Consider the following 14,685-nt stretch of genomic DNA (forward strand, 5'->3'; position numbering starts at 1 on the left):
TGAGTCTAGAGTTAAAATCATACTTGACTGTGGTTATTCCTCATATTCACATTTAACCTTATGATATGAAAACTTCTAAGGTAGTCAATTTCTGAAATGTTTTTCTTTTGACTCTATTGTTCCTTAGGTGTGCAATGAGAACTCTCTGTTCAAGAGTCTGTCCCGCTACCTGGTGCGCCGCAAGAATCCTGAGTTGTGGGCGAGTGTGCTGCTGGAGACCAACAACTACAGAAGACCCCTTATTGATCAGGTAAATCTACCAATAAATCTATCTGGCTCTACCAATAATTCCAGATGCTGTATGTATAACTCGTTTTCCCTCTGTGCTGCAGGTAGTACAGACAGCCTTGTCAGAGACCCAGGATCCAGAGGAGGTGTCTGTCACAGTCAAGGCATTCATGACCGCTGACCTTCCCAATGAGCTTATCGAGCTGCTGGAGAAGATTGTCCTGGATAACTCCGTCTTCAGTGAGCACAGGTGAGAAAGGCTGCATATCACCTCTATATCCCAAATGTTTTTGGCTGCCTTGTTTATTTCTGTGTATCCGCTATATAAGTTTAAGGCATAGGAAACAAGACTTTTGAACTTATTTTGAAGTTTTTGGACATAACTCAATGAGTTTATTTTACGATCAACACATTTTTTCAGAAGCTCATTGAATTGTGATCACGTTCAAAAACTCAATCAAAACTAGGGCTACGTTGTAGCACTAACGGGCTCGAGCACAGGCGATTTTAAGTCTGTTGCAGTCGGTGAAGAAAGAGCGTTCGATGACCAAGCGCTCGTCACCGCGTTGCATGCATTTGCGCACTGCGGCAAGGATAAACGCTTCACTTCCTGTATCCAGCAGGTGGCGCTATGATTTTAAGTCATGTTGCTTTCTAGATGTCATCAGGTCGCGACTCTTGTCTTACATGTATAGTTTGGACTTGATTGGACCAAATATGTCCAAGATACAGAAGCTCGTGTTTTGATGGCGTGTAATCAAACTTTGACGCAACGCCACGGTCACACGGTATGAAGGAAAATCTATCTTTGAATTAGTTTAAATCTCCATCTTGTTGGGATGACACCCAAGTAAATTTAACGTTGATTCGATGAAAGCTCTACGACAAGTGCGTCAAAGTAAAAATGTGGAATATGACCAAAATGGCCACTCAATCCAAAATGGCGGGCTTCCTGTTTGTTTAAGCATATCTATCCATGAGACTTATTTCTTTGTCATGAAAGACACATGTTCCTTTCAATTTGTAGATGTAGACCAGTCAGTTATTTTGCCACGCCTATTCCTTAAAACCATCTGAATATCTTCAAGGGGGAGCTGTTGATACACACATGTAGTTTGAGGGCAATGGACCCATGATCACGGAAGTTGCTGTTGAGCCATTTTGCCACGCCCATTTCCAAATACTCCAGAATACGTACATTTTCACCACTTTCTAATTAACTACAAACTTTAAAAAAAAATTGAGCACGTTGAAAAACGCTCAGAATAATCCTTACAACTTCAATAGGGCCTCCCACCGGAGATGCTCGGGCCCTAACTAGGGCTAGGTTGTATCACTGGCGGGCCCGAGCACCCGCACGTTGAAGCCTGTTGCGGTCGGTGGAGAGAGGGATCGATGACCAAGCGCAAGTCTCCAAGTTGCATGTGTTTTGCGCACTGCGGCAAGATAAACGCTTCACTTCCTGTGTCCGTCATGCGATGTCTATCCTTGCCTGCTAATTGCTCATTACGGTCCACGCTATCAATTGCAAATCACAATGTGAACATTTCATGTAAATCGAATGATAGTTGTCAAACAAAGCTTATTTCCTGTTGCCAGTAGGTGGCGCCATCACAATTATTACACACAGACATATAGATCTGTTCAAGTAGGTGCTCTGATGTAGCGTGAGCAATTTTGTGTCAATTGGACAATGTTACCACAAAGTAATTTTCACACTGATCAGTAGGTGGCGCTATGACCCTGAACTAATATGTATTTATTGAGCTGTTCAGATCACGATTGTCATCATAGGTCAGTAGTTTGGAGCCGGTTGGATAATGCAGAGTGGATTAACAAAGTACTTCCTGTTTTATGGCGAATCAGGCGGTGGCGCTGTGACACGGAGGAAATATTGACACATAGAGCTGTTCAGGCTTGTACTCTTATCATGTGACAGAAGGACTATGAACACTGGAGTTATGACAACATCGTGTCCTTTGTCGAAGGATGATCCTTCGCCGCACATCAATGTTTACACTGTTTGAGGAAAGGTCACAATTCTGACCATGATCCAATGACGACCATGATCCAATGACTTGCCTGAGCTCTTTTGAGCTGTATATTGTAAAGCAGCCAGGAGCAGTTAAGTATAAAACGTGTCGCTTCCTGTAACCACCAGGGGGCGCCGTGATTTTAAGTCACAATTTCTGTGTAGATGTCATCAGGCCGGGACTCTTGTCTTACGTGTCCAGTTTGGACTCGATTGGGCAATGTATGTCCAAGATACAGAACCTTGTGTTTTGATGGCGTTTAATCAAACTTTTACGCCATGCGACGGTCACACGGTGTGAAGAAAAATCGGGCCCTAAATATATTTCTATTTTTCAGCTGCATAGAAAAGGATACCTTCACAGAGAATCCCCTGTCTTGGTTGTTTCAGAAACCTCCAGAACTTGCTCATCCTGACTGCCATCAAAGCTGATCGGACACGTGTGATGGAGTACATCAACCGTCTGGACAACTACGATGCCCCAGACATCGCTAACATCGCCATAAGCAATGAGCTCTTTGAGGAGGCCTTTGCTATTTTCAGAAAATTTGATGTCAACACTTCCGCTGTGCAGGTCAGTGCATTGCAGCTCGACTCTTCTGTGTTTAAGGAGTCACAACATGAACTGAGAACCTTCTAACGGCTTCTGTACAGTTGTAAGCCAGGGTTATTATTCCGGAATCATATACTCGATCTACACCTTGATTATAGCGACCACCAGAATGGCATTACTTAGCTTGTTACAGTATGATCTGAATATTCTGTCTTTTTATCCAGGTTTTGATTGAGCACATCGGTAACCTAGACAGGGCTTATGAGTTTGCTGAACGCTGCAATGAGCCACCAGTGTGGAGTCAGCTGGCAAAGGCCCAGCTTCAGAAGGGCCTGGTCAAAGAAGCCATAGACTCTTACATCAAAGCTGATGACCCCTCTGCTTATATGGAAGTGGGACAAGCTGCAGCACAAAGTGGTAAGATGTCATTTATCTGTCATTAACTCATGTGGTGAGTTGTGTAGAATTTGGGAAATATACTAAATTTAGTTTGCGTTTATTGTTATATGAATGACGACACTTGTTGATACAGTGGATTGATGTGCTTATGAAACTGATGGGGGTTGTTTGCTGTGTGCAGGGAACTGGGAGGACCTGGTGAAGTTCCTGCAGATGGCCCGTAAGAAGGCCCGTGAGTCGTATGTTGAAACAGAGTTGATCTTTGCCCTGGCAAAGACCAACCGCCTGGCTGAGCTTGAGGAGTTCATCAATGGACCCAATAATGCTCACATTCAGCAAGTAAGTCACACAGACATACAGCGCTCAAACATACCCGCTTAACTCTCTTTCACCTGTATACAGTTCTCTACTTTGAGGATTTTACTTTCTTTTTTTGATCCTGCAGGTGGGTGACCGCTGCTATGATGACAAGATGTACGATGCAGCTAAACTGCTTTATAACAATGTGTCCAACTTTGGCCGTCTGGCCTCTACTTTGGTCCACCTGGGAGAGTACCAGGCAGCTGTGGACGGAGCCCGAAAGGCCAACAGCACCCGTACCTGGAAGGAGGTGAGGACTGATGATACACTTTCACTTTTAACTCTTTAATGAGATAAAATCCCTGTTTATATTTAGTAGAGTCAGTGACGTACTTCAGTTCTTATCCATCACTATCCCTTTATACAGTGGCAAGAAGAAGAATAAATACCTTGGGCAGTGTCGTATCCACTCACCTTTATGAAATACATCTAATGATTGATTTTTGTCATCCTCCAGGTGTGTTTTGCGTGTGTAGATGGGAAGGAGTTCCGTCTCGCCCAAATGTGTGGCTTACATATTGTTGTCCACGCCGATGAACTGGAGGAACTCATCAACTATTACCAGGTACACAGGGTTACAGGGGCAGTTCTAAAACATTTTACACTTAATATGAATTTGAAATTATTTATGAACATGTAAGGCTTGAGAAATCAGATATCATTTTACTTTTAATTAGGTTTATATTCAGTACAATTCATTGGTAAAGTTTGACCTGTGTACTAAAGTTAAATGACATGTATTTTGTTTGGATGGCTAAGGGCATTCTCATTAAATCTGTGTGTACGGCAGGACCGTGGCTACTTTGAGGAGCTGATCACCCTGCTGGAGGCCGCTCTCGGTCTGGAGCGTGCACACATGGGTATGTTCACAGAGCTCGCCATCCTCTATTCCAAATTCAAGCCACAGAAGATGAGGGAGCACTTGGAGCTCTTCTGGTCCCGTGTCAACATTCCAAAGGTAGGCGAGGAAAACGACAGCAACATGAGTTATTGATAATAAACAAACTCCCAAAACGCTTTCACATGACAACCTTTTTGTGTGTCAGGTTCTCAGGGCAGCAGAGCAGGCCCACCTCTGGGCAGAGCTGGTTTTCCTCTATGACAAGTACGAGGAGTACGACAATGCCATCATCACCATGATGAACCACCCAGCTGATGCCTGGAAGGAGGGCCAGTTCAAAGACATTGTCACCAAGGTAAAAAAAAAAGACACTGTTGATGAAATAGTGATGCTAGTTAACATTCTGCTAACTTTCTGATAAGTTCTGCTATTTACAATCATGCTCAAGTTCAAGGGAAATGTTTTTTTTACTCTAGGTGGCCAATGTGGAGCTATACTACAAAGCCATCCATTTTTATCTGGACTTCAAACCATTGTTACTGAATGACCTGCTCATCGTCCTCTCGCCAAGACTGGACCACACACGCGCTGTCAACTTCTTCAGCAAGGTCCTGGGACATTGATGCTTTCTGTAAACTATTTTCAAAATGTTATTTGGATTTAAATACAGCCTATCATCAGAAAAATGAAATCTAAAAAGTATTGTGTGATCACCTTCATGGCGAGAAAAAGGGTAGTTAGTACAGGAGATTACTTGAAATAGACATAAATAATTTTTTTGTCTTAATCATTGTTTAGGTGAAGCAGCTGCCTCTGATAAAACCTTACCTAAGGTCTGTCCAGAATCACAACAACAAGTCAGTGAACGAGGCACTCAACAACCTCTTCATCATTGAGGAAGACTACGCGGTATGATGTGATAATGTTTTCCATTGTGTATCGTAACAGATTATATATAGATAAATATACCTATATATCTATATATTTTAATCAAACATTTTGATGTCGCTTGAAGAAAGAAAAGGAAAGAGAGTTTAATTTTCTGCCGTATGTTAAACTCTCTGTCTCTTATCCAGGCTCTGCGTACTTCCATCGATGCCTATGACAACTTCGACAACATCTCACTGGCGCAGGGCCTGGAGAAGCACGAGCTGATAGAGTTCAGGAGGATTGCAGCCTACCTTTTCAAGGGCAATAACCGCTGGAAACAGAGCGTAGAGCTCTGCAAGAAGGACAAGCTCTACAAGGTGCAAAGAAGTTCAAAACAATAACTCTCAGTTGACATCTAATCCTAGAAATCAACTGAATGCAATGAATCAGTTGCGTCCAGGGGGTCTTAAAAGGTCAAACATTTTAAAGTCTTAAATATGTTAAAAAAAATTACATACAAGTTCTTGCATACGTTCAGGTATGTTTTAGTTATATTACCTTAATAAAATTACAAACACGAACAGTGAGGAATTGATATTGACGTTTGACTCGACTGAGGGAAAGACTATGGATACCCAATGCTCCGCCTGAAGTAGTTTGTGAGATAATGTGGCAATTCGAGGGTTTTTCTTTATTGGGCTACTTTACCTTTTTTCTTAATTTGGGTAAATTTAATAAATTCTGGGACTCCAATTAAACATTAATTGACAGATGTTAAATTGCATTCATTAATGTCATAAAAGGTCTTAAATTGAACTTATAGAAACCTGCAGAAACACTGAGCATGTAATAGGACAGGTGTGGTCACTTTTCCTCAGTCAGTTTATTCAGTTGTAGTTGTGCTTTCCTTTGTGCAGGATGCCATGCAGTATGCGTCAGAGTCCAAAGACACGGAGCTGGCGGAGGAACTCCTGGCTTGGTTCCTGAATGAAGACAAGAAGGAGTGTTTTGCCGCCTGCCTTTTCACCTGCTATGACCTCCTGCGGGCCGACGTGGTGCTTGAGACTGCCTGGCGACACAACATCATGGACTTCTCCATGCCCTACTTCATCCAGGTCATGAGGGAGTATCTGTCTAAGGTGGGTTGGCCAGAGGCAAAGTTTGTGTGGACAAGAAGGTTTCTTAAGAACATATTATAGTTAGAGATGTCACGAGAACCGATACTTACGATACCTTTCGATGCTAAAGTGAAATGTGAAAGGGGCGGGGGGCGGAGCCTCGGGGCCCGTGTGTGTGTCCGCTATTTGGGAGCGCGCGCGCACACACACACACAAACATTCCCCCCGCTCTGGGGACACTAGTTGTTGCACTATGACCATTAATTGCACTTTATTATGTTGTGCTATGCTCTATTGCACATGTTTTGTATGTCTTATGACATTTTTCTATTTTTCATATATTTTAATAAAGAAGTTCATGTTTCAAGTTCAAGTACATAGAATCTTAGAAAATCCTCTTTTTTTTTTACCGTATTTGCAAACATGATCTTATCAGTGGAGATGCCCCATGTCAGATCTGTTCAAATTGAGACCCTAAACATGGAATAGAATCTCAAAAATGTTTCCCTCTACTAATATCTGGCATTTCCACTAATCTGATACCTTTAAAGTATAAGCAGCAAGTTAAAGTGGTTTGCAAATACCATTGAAGTATAGGCAGTGCGACAGAGTTACAGACAGTGTTACAGTGTGGCCTATTCTTTCTTCCATTCATGCTCATCTTCCTCTGCTTCTGTTAGTCACATGTCATCACTGGTGTTTTCCTTTTTTTTTTATTTGGCGTTTTCTTCCATTCAAGCTACTTTTCCATACAAATGTGTTCCGGAGGAGATTCATAACTGCTGTGTCACTCGTCGCACCATTTATACCTGTTACATGGCAAAATAATATACAACCCATATAGTTTTCATGGACAACAGAGCTGAGTGGAGCATTAGTTAAAAAAAAAAGAATAAAAAGTGGTTGCATTTATTTGACAAACTTTGAAAACCCACCTACATCAAGATGTCAAATACAGAAAAGTTATTTTTTTGTGGCTTACAGCTTATTATATATTTATATATATATAATATAGAATTATTTTAGTCAAGACTAAGAAAATCATGTTTAATCAAGTCAATATCTGTATTTTATATTTTTATATAGTAATCTCAAGTCTGCATTTGTATCAAAAGTGGCGTTATTACCCCCATCTCTCTCTCAGGATTTTTGTGTTTTCTTTAAGTAAAAAGTCCTTTGTTTGCTCTTCTCTCTCTGTCAGTTTCTATTTTGGGAGACTTCCATTTGTTTTTTTCTTCCTTAAGTTGCCTCTCTGAATTTCCTTTCCAGGTTGATGCGATAAAGGAAAAGGTGAAAGTCGAATCCATTTTCTAATCATTCTTTTTTACCCCTCTTCCCCCCTTTCCTGTAGCCTGTAGTTTGGAGGAGTGCAATTTAGCTGAAACTGCATGACCCCTCTTCCCACCATGTCACTTTGCTGCTTCTGATCGTAAACTCCACATCTCCACTAGATCACCTTCAAACCCACAAAACTCCAGAGCGGGGCTTCTAACACTCCTGCCTCAGGGCTCTGATCGGTGTGCTGGTGTCAGTGACGGTTTTTAGTTTGACTCAATAAAACAAATGACAAAAGATAATACAAAAATAGCTTTTTTTTAACATGTGTACCAGTAGCGGTTTGGTTGAGTACTTGTATTTAAAAATATGTTTTCACTTGATTGCTGCTGCCATTACCACTGTTTTTCACAGAAGCACAAGGAATCTTGGGATATGTTTGGGCGGTAAGGATCCACCTGGTGGGGCCTCTTGCTCAGGGGTTGAAGGACATTTTTAGGCCACATTTGCAGTAACCTTAGAATTGTGACAGTCTTGTGATGCAGTTGGTGTTAAAATGCAGCCGCGGAAAGATGCGACCCCCGAATTGAGACACAGCTGCTGTGTATCCCAAGCGTGAAACTGATTGTTGTAGTTATGATAATTGTTCTAGCATCAAACGCTGTGCCCCATCACAGCATTTACCCTCAAACACACTGAGCCGTCCTCTTAAACCAGCACACTCATAGGTCTCCTCAGGCATTTGTGAAGAATGTCGCTCTGGAGAACCGGCTCACCTGCTGTTGTCAGGTGCTTATTCTCACAGACTTGTAGAAGAATTATAATATTCAAACTCTCTTGTAACGGCACTCAGCGGCAGTCTCCTGCCAACCATCATCCTGATGTGAGGTTCAGTTCAACAGAGCTTATTCACAGCAGCCATTTTGACATGAAAATGTAGTTTAACACGTGTTACAAATCAGACAAATTAAGGTTATTTATTTAACAGAAAAGAACCTTAATTAATTGGATTAGTTAATCCTGTTTATACTATTTCATGTCAAATGGCTGCTTTGGAAAATTTCTATCCCTTGATTGTATAGTTGTACAATGATAATATAGGTTTGGATAATTTTTTACCCTGATGACATTGTATAAAGGGAGTTTACATTTTTTTGAGATTTATAATTCTTAATGATCTCTTTAAATCATGAACCGGAGGAGACCTATTTAATATCTGTATATGGACTGTGGCACAGTAGCAAAGACTGAAGCTAAGTGTAAAACCTAATTTCAATAATACAAGCACCAATGAGGCATTCGTTATAATGAAGTCACAATTCTTTCAGAAACCTATCTATTTACCTCCATGTCTGTCTATACGACTGAATGTATCCCATGTGTGAGAAGAACACAGACAATAAGAATCATTGACATTGGGTCATTTTTAGAGGGGTGTTTGTTTTGACAGTATATGTCTCTCTGAGCATTCTGTGATACAGTCAAGTGTGGTCTCTTCAAACCACAGACAACTCAAGTGTATGAGCAAATATTTGTTCTTTGGGGGGACAATTACATAACATGAAGAGCAACAAGCATGCAACCCACCCCCCCACCACCACCCGTAGCATCAGTAGCACTCGGGCCTGGCTAGGAGACATCGTTGTTGGCTGTGCCTGCTTCTGGAAACCTTGAACTGGCTGAACAAAATCATCCCCTCCACCCTCTGTCACACTCCACTATGGCTCTGCTTTCTCTGTCTCTTTCTTTCTCTTTCTTTCTTATGCACTTTTCACGAAGTCACCAAACTAAACTGCCGCTTCAGCATGTCTATCAACTCTTCTCAATCAAAACAACAGCGTGTCTCTCTTCAAACAGCCTGCTTAACCAGACTGACTGACTGTCGTATGAAACTAGAGCGTATGTAGAGAACTGAACCCAAAACCACTGTAAGAGCAAAGCCTATCCTGCACCATCATCATCATAAGTGTTTAATCTGCACATTGTCCTAGCTGAGGATGACATGTGAAGCTTTTTACTGGCTGCTAATTCTTTGAATTGTTTTTAGCTTTGTCTTTTGGCCTTTCCCCATCGTTATCCGCCTCTGAGCTGCTCAGCAAACACTAAAGCACCAAAGAGGACCAAGCAGTTTTGGCTAAATGATTGTCCAAATGTGTAAAGCTGTAAACACACTTGACTGACTCTACAAAATGTTTATGATTGGTTTTCCAAACACAGGGCCAATGAGAAAAGGGGAGAGAGAATAAGAACAGGCAAATGGGATAACAATCACTTAATCTTACCGCAAATATTTTTAATATCTAGAATAACACTCAGCAGAGAGCAGTTCTTATCCAAGGCCCTACAGTACCCTTAAAATCAGCAAACTGCACCAAGTTACGAACACTCATAGATATCTGTCTTCTTTTTTGCATCAAGATCTCTGCTTTATTTCATAAGAAATTCACAAAAATGTCCTCGCAATGTCAAAGGACATGAAAAATAATCCTGGATCTGCTAACGTCAGTGAATGGACTCCAAAATGAAACGAGTTTTTCCTCGGGCTAAACCTGACCCTCCCGCCAAGTTTCAATAAAATGTGTTCAATAGTTACTGCTTATTGCAATGAAAGTATGGCCTCTTATTGACTGGGAAGTCAATCATCCAAAACAACTAAAACACAAACTTTTATTCACTTTATTAATTAGAAATGAATCCTATGCGACAATGAATGTTTAGGTTTTGGACAGCTGATCACATTTGTCACAATTTCCTCACATTCTTTAGGCCATATGATTGATTTGTTATTTGATCATTTAATTTGCTAATTAATTGATAATTTAATAGGTTTTTAATTTGCTCTACACTGTAGAAACCTGCTAAATGTGTACTATCTTTATGTCTTGTTTTTTCTTGTCTCCAGGGTAGGCTTTGTCCACACTGATACTTTCTAAATCTGATATAGAGTCAGTTGTGTGTCTAAACAGCTCAGTTTCAGGGGTTTGAAAATCCAAAGTAATGTAGACGCTAGGTGTAAACATTGATTAAGTGATGCTTTGTATAACTAAAACATTAACAGGAACAGCGCCATAGTCCACAGGAAGCTGTAAGGGTTCATGAGAACCCTTACAACCACACTCCTATGTCTCAGGATGAGGGTAAAATAGGCTTACATAAATGAAGGTAGCACAGGCACTTAAAGCATCTTTCTAGCTGGAGATTCACTGAATAACGTTGTTACTCTGTCATGTTGTTGACAAGTCACATTAAGAGATCATGCTTTCAGAATCAATACTTCTTTGTTTGGGTCACAGTTAAAACTGAGAGAAATACCAAAGCCTGATCGCAGCTGAAAGCTAATAAATCATCAATCAATCAAATTTTATTTGTATAGCCCATATTCACAAATTACAAATCGTCTCATAGGGCTTTAACAGGGTGTGACATCCTCTGTCCTTAACCCTCAGCAAGAGTAAGGAAAAACTAAATAAAGTGTCTTTCCTTCAGCTTCAGTACACAAATGTTTAGAGAGCGTTTTGATATCCTGCTGAGAGGTGGACAAACTTACTAGAGGGGTGAAAAATATAAGTGTTGGTCCTTATAAGTCTGTTCTGGTGCGGGTTGGTTCTCTACATACTCTGCATTTCCAACATTTTAGTGTAGATGATTTGGGTGGCTGGATGGTGGGACCATTATTACCCTGTAGCTCTGTTTTTGTCTCCTCTCCTAATCCCTTCCACAAAGAAGTGGGTTCCTATCTGATACTGATGTGGCCAAGCACCCTAGAGTATCCAGTAGCTCTAGTTGTAGTTGCTCCTTTTGCCTTATAGAAGGCCCCCAACAACAAATTAGCAAGGCCTGCCTCCTGTAGCCCGATTTCATTTAAATCTGGACTTTATTCGTCTTCGCCTGTCAGGAATGGTCCCATCCGTCAGCCAGTGTAATAACTCAGAGGTCAGTTTTTACAAACCAGGCATTTAAGCTCTCGCCCTTCAAGAGCCCAGTCAACAGTAGCATCACTCAAGTCTGACATGGTCCCTCTTGTTGTTATTTTCCATAGGTCGACAAACTTGAAGCCTCCGAGTCCCTGAGGAAACAGGAGGAGCAGGCCACGGAGTCTCAGCCCATTGTTTACGGTAAAAAGACCACACACGGGTTTTAATCACGTTACTGTGATGCAGCCTTTACCATGACATTCAGAATCAGTTCACACCTGGTATTAACATCCTGAGTGATCCCATCACAAGTGGTCAGTGCTAAGTTCAGGTGTTATTACACACAATTGTATTATGAGATCTGATCACTCAAACCTCATTCAGAGATGGTCTGGGATGTGGTGGCAACATTCTTTTCACTGTGTGAACGCAAATCCATCCTGGGCCGAATATGAAGGACGAGCCATTCAGCTGATGTTTCTGACCTGTGACAGTTTCATAATAAATCAAACGTATATTTACGCGGCTCAGTGGCCATACTTGGATTTGTTTGTGGCTACAATATCAATGCTGACCATTGCAAATTTGTTTTTCCAAACGTGTAAAATCTTTTTCGGTAGTACATCTTAAGCTGTGTGTCTTAGTTCAGCAGCCAACTCCTTCAGAGGATGGAAGACTACCTCATTCATGGTCTGTATAGACCGCAAAGGCCGAACCAAAGTGAGACGGTCTGGTCAGAGGAGTTCCGTGATCGGCTACACCAGCTTGTCCTGTTCTCACTGCTGTTGCCTAGCAACACATCTGCAGTTGGAAACAACAAGAAAATGTTAACACCCCTTGGTTTATTAACATGTGTAATGGTGGGACATATCGTCGCTTGCTGTCGCCACTACCTTTTTGAAAAATGGTTCATCGTCAAAGTGCAATGAATAGGATGAATAGGCTGGCCCAAGAAGGACCCACTTGTTGGAGCCAGCTTTTTTTAGGGACCGAAGGAAGAATTTGTTTGCTGCATTTGAAGGATGGGATAGTCTAGTTGCACCTCAAATGGTACAGGACCTTATGTAATATTTAGTCTTCGTGACCAGAAATATTGTACGTATGTATTTGCCTATAGAGCAGGGAAGTGCGATCCATCACAAGCGATCAGAGGAGACACTTTCAGGTCGTATTTTAATACCAGATGTGAACAGACGAAGTTAGCGCTGACCACTTGTGATTGAATCACTTAGGACAGATGTTAATATCAGGTCTGACCAGGTTCTTAGACGGGACCTGGAGAACATTTCTGACAGCGACCAGAGTCGCGCTTTCTGTAAAGACTCATCTCGATGTTTGTGTTGCAGGCACACCCCAGCTCATGCTCACAGCAGGGCCCAACGTGGCTGTTCCTCCCCAGCAGCCCTACGGCTACGGCTACACAGCAACACCAGGCTACGCCCAGCCGCCACAGCCCAACTTCGGTTATGGCATGTGAACACACAACACCCTCCTCCCAACCTTCACCCCCACCATGACTTGACCCATGACCTTCCCTCCACCTGTCCTTCTCTCTTTGTGTTCCCCACCAGCTTCCCATGGTCTTCTACTCACAACAGGGGCCAAAAAGAAAGTTACAGCCCACTGTGGTTTTGAGTACTATTTTTTTATTCTGTTGTGTTATCAGAAATAACATTTAACTGCATCGAAGGACTTTTATTTGTATCGTTTTGAAAAGAAAATTGGACCACATGTCTCTTTGTTTTTTCACATTCCATATTTATGTCTGCTTATTTACAATGTTTCTTTTTCTTGTGTTTTATGTTTACGTTATTTTTGTATTGGTTTATGGTTTGTGCAGAAGTGGACTTGCTAAAGCTCAGCAACGAAACTTTGAAGTAGGTGGAGGATTATTGGATTTTGCACTCGTGAAGAATTTAACTCTTACTTTTGATGTACTGAACATGTGAACAGCTTACATTGTCTCGTCTGTCTGTACTGCATTTCATCATTGTATATTCTGAGGAAAAATGGTTACATATAATATTTGAAAATATATTGCCATGTCACTGGCTATAGCTAGCAACACTAAGTAATGATAGTATATTCTGCACAGGCGTGTAGCTTTATGGAGGTGTGTGTGTGTGTGTGTGTGTGTGTGTGTGTGTGTGTGTGTGTGTGTGTGTGTGTGTGTGTGTGTGTGTGTGTGTGTGTGTGTGTGTGTGTGTGTGTGTGTGTGTGTGTGTGTGTGTGTGTGTGTGTGTGTGTGAGCTGATGGTCTAAATAAGAATTTTAACTCCCTCTCAGCCTGTACTGGGCTGTACAATCCACCCTCCTAGATAGCTAGTTAGCTCTCCTTCATTGGTTCCATGTATTTAGGTGACCTCTTGTGCCGTGTACAGTGCTTGTGTGAGACTGTGTCTGTGTATGTGCAAGGACAGGACCACGGCTCCCAATCCCCAGGGCCCTCCACCCTCAGCCCCTTAACCGTACCGTATGTGTATTTACTCTGAACCCTCCCTGTCGCTGAGGTCCGTGTATGCCGGGTGTTGTGGTGTTTCCCTTGGTCACCATTACTTTTGTTTTTATTTTTTTGGTGTGTACAGATGTGAACATGACAAATTAAAAACTTTTAGATGGAGACCCCACCCATCTGTCATCCACCCACTCCCCCTGTCCTGTTTTCCTCCTGCTTTTAGTGCAAGAACAAACATGGAGGCGGAAGACGACAGGCTGGTGGAACCTTTGTTCACCTTGGGACAGCCGGATTAGATCCATGAACACTCCTATAGGTTGTGTGTTTAGATGGTTATGATGAAGACATTAGATCTCAGTCAATCCAGTTCTCTGTTAAGAATGGTCTGAAATAAGAGCCTGTATTTACCTTGATGTACTAAACTTCCTTACATGCTTTAAGCTGTGTGTAAAGTGTCATCTTAACCCGAGCATAAGTTAAATTCCTTTCTGTTGTCATGCATATTAATAATAAAAGGGGATCTGTCATTAAGTGAAAGAACATGACTTAACTGAAAGGGAAATACTAGAGTAAATAAAAACAAAAAAATTTACCAAGTCTCTTGTGGGGTCACTTTATGTGAAACGTCTCAAAAAAGTCT

At 41.6% G+C, this 14,685-nt stretch overlaps 1 protein-coding gene across 2 annotated transcripts in view; it reads left to right on the forward strand.

Moving 5' to 3' along the window:
- LOC128440781 (clathrin heavy chain 1) overlaps positions 1 to 14,637 on the forward strand; it is a 32,162-nt gene extending 17,525 nt beyond the window's left edge. Inside the window, exons 18-33 of one of the 2 annotated variants that reach the window (XM_053423614.1) lie at positions 128 to 250; positions 333 to 478; positions 2,651 to 2,834; positions 3,038 to 3,230; positions 3,394 to 3,551; positions 3,658 to 3,822; positions 4,030 to 4,137; positions 4,363 to 4,530; positions 4,619 to 4,768; positions 4,890 to 5,021; positions 5,212 to 5,322; positions 5,490 to 5,660; positions 6,201 to 6,422; positions 7,671 to 7,691; positions 11,716 to 11,791; positions 12,937 to 14,637. In XM_053423614.1, the coding sequence (XP_053279589.1) occupies positions 128 to 250; positions 333 to 478; positions 2,651 to 2,834; positions 3,038 to 3,230; positions 3,394 to 3,551; positions 3,658 to 3,822; positions 4,030 to 4,137; positions 4,363 to 4,530; positions 4,619 to 4,768; positions 4,890 to 5,021; positions 5,212 to 5,322; positions 5,490 to 5,660; positions 6,201 to 6,422; positions 7,671 to 7,691; positions 11,716 to 11,791; positions 12,937 to 13,067 (2,259 nt within the window). In that variant the 3' untranslated portion in view covers positions 13,068 to 14,637. The remainder of the gene's footprint in view (positions 1 to 127; positions 251 to 332; positions 479 to 2,650; positions 2,835 to 3,037; positions 3,231 to 3,393; positions 3,552 to 3,657; positions 3,823 to 4,029; positions 4,138 to 4,362; positions 4,531 to 4,618; positions 4,769 to 4,889; positions 5,022 to 5,211; positions 5,323 to 5,489; positions 5,661 to 6,200; positions 6,423 to 7,670; positions 7,692 to 11,715; positions 11,792 to 12,936) is intronic. The other variant, XM_053423615.1, reaches the window with a different exon arrangement.
- The last annotated feature ends 48 nt before the right edge of the window (positions 14,638 to 14,685 follow it).

This window comes from Pleuronectes platessa, chromosome 5, assembly GCF_947347685.1.
Source record: "Pleuronectes platessa chromosome 5, fPlePla1.1, whole genome shotgun sequence".
NCBI classification, from domain to species: domain Eukaryota; kingdom Metazoa; phylum Chordata; class Actinopteri; order Pleuronectiformes; family Pleuronectidae; genus Pleuronectes; species Pleuronectes platessa.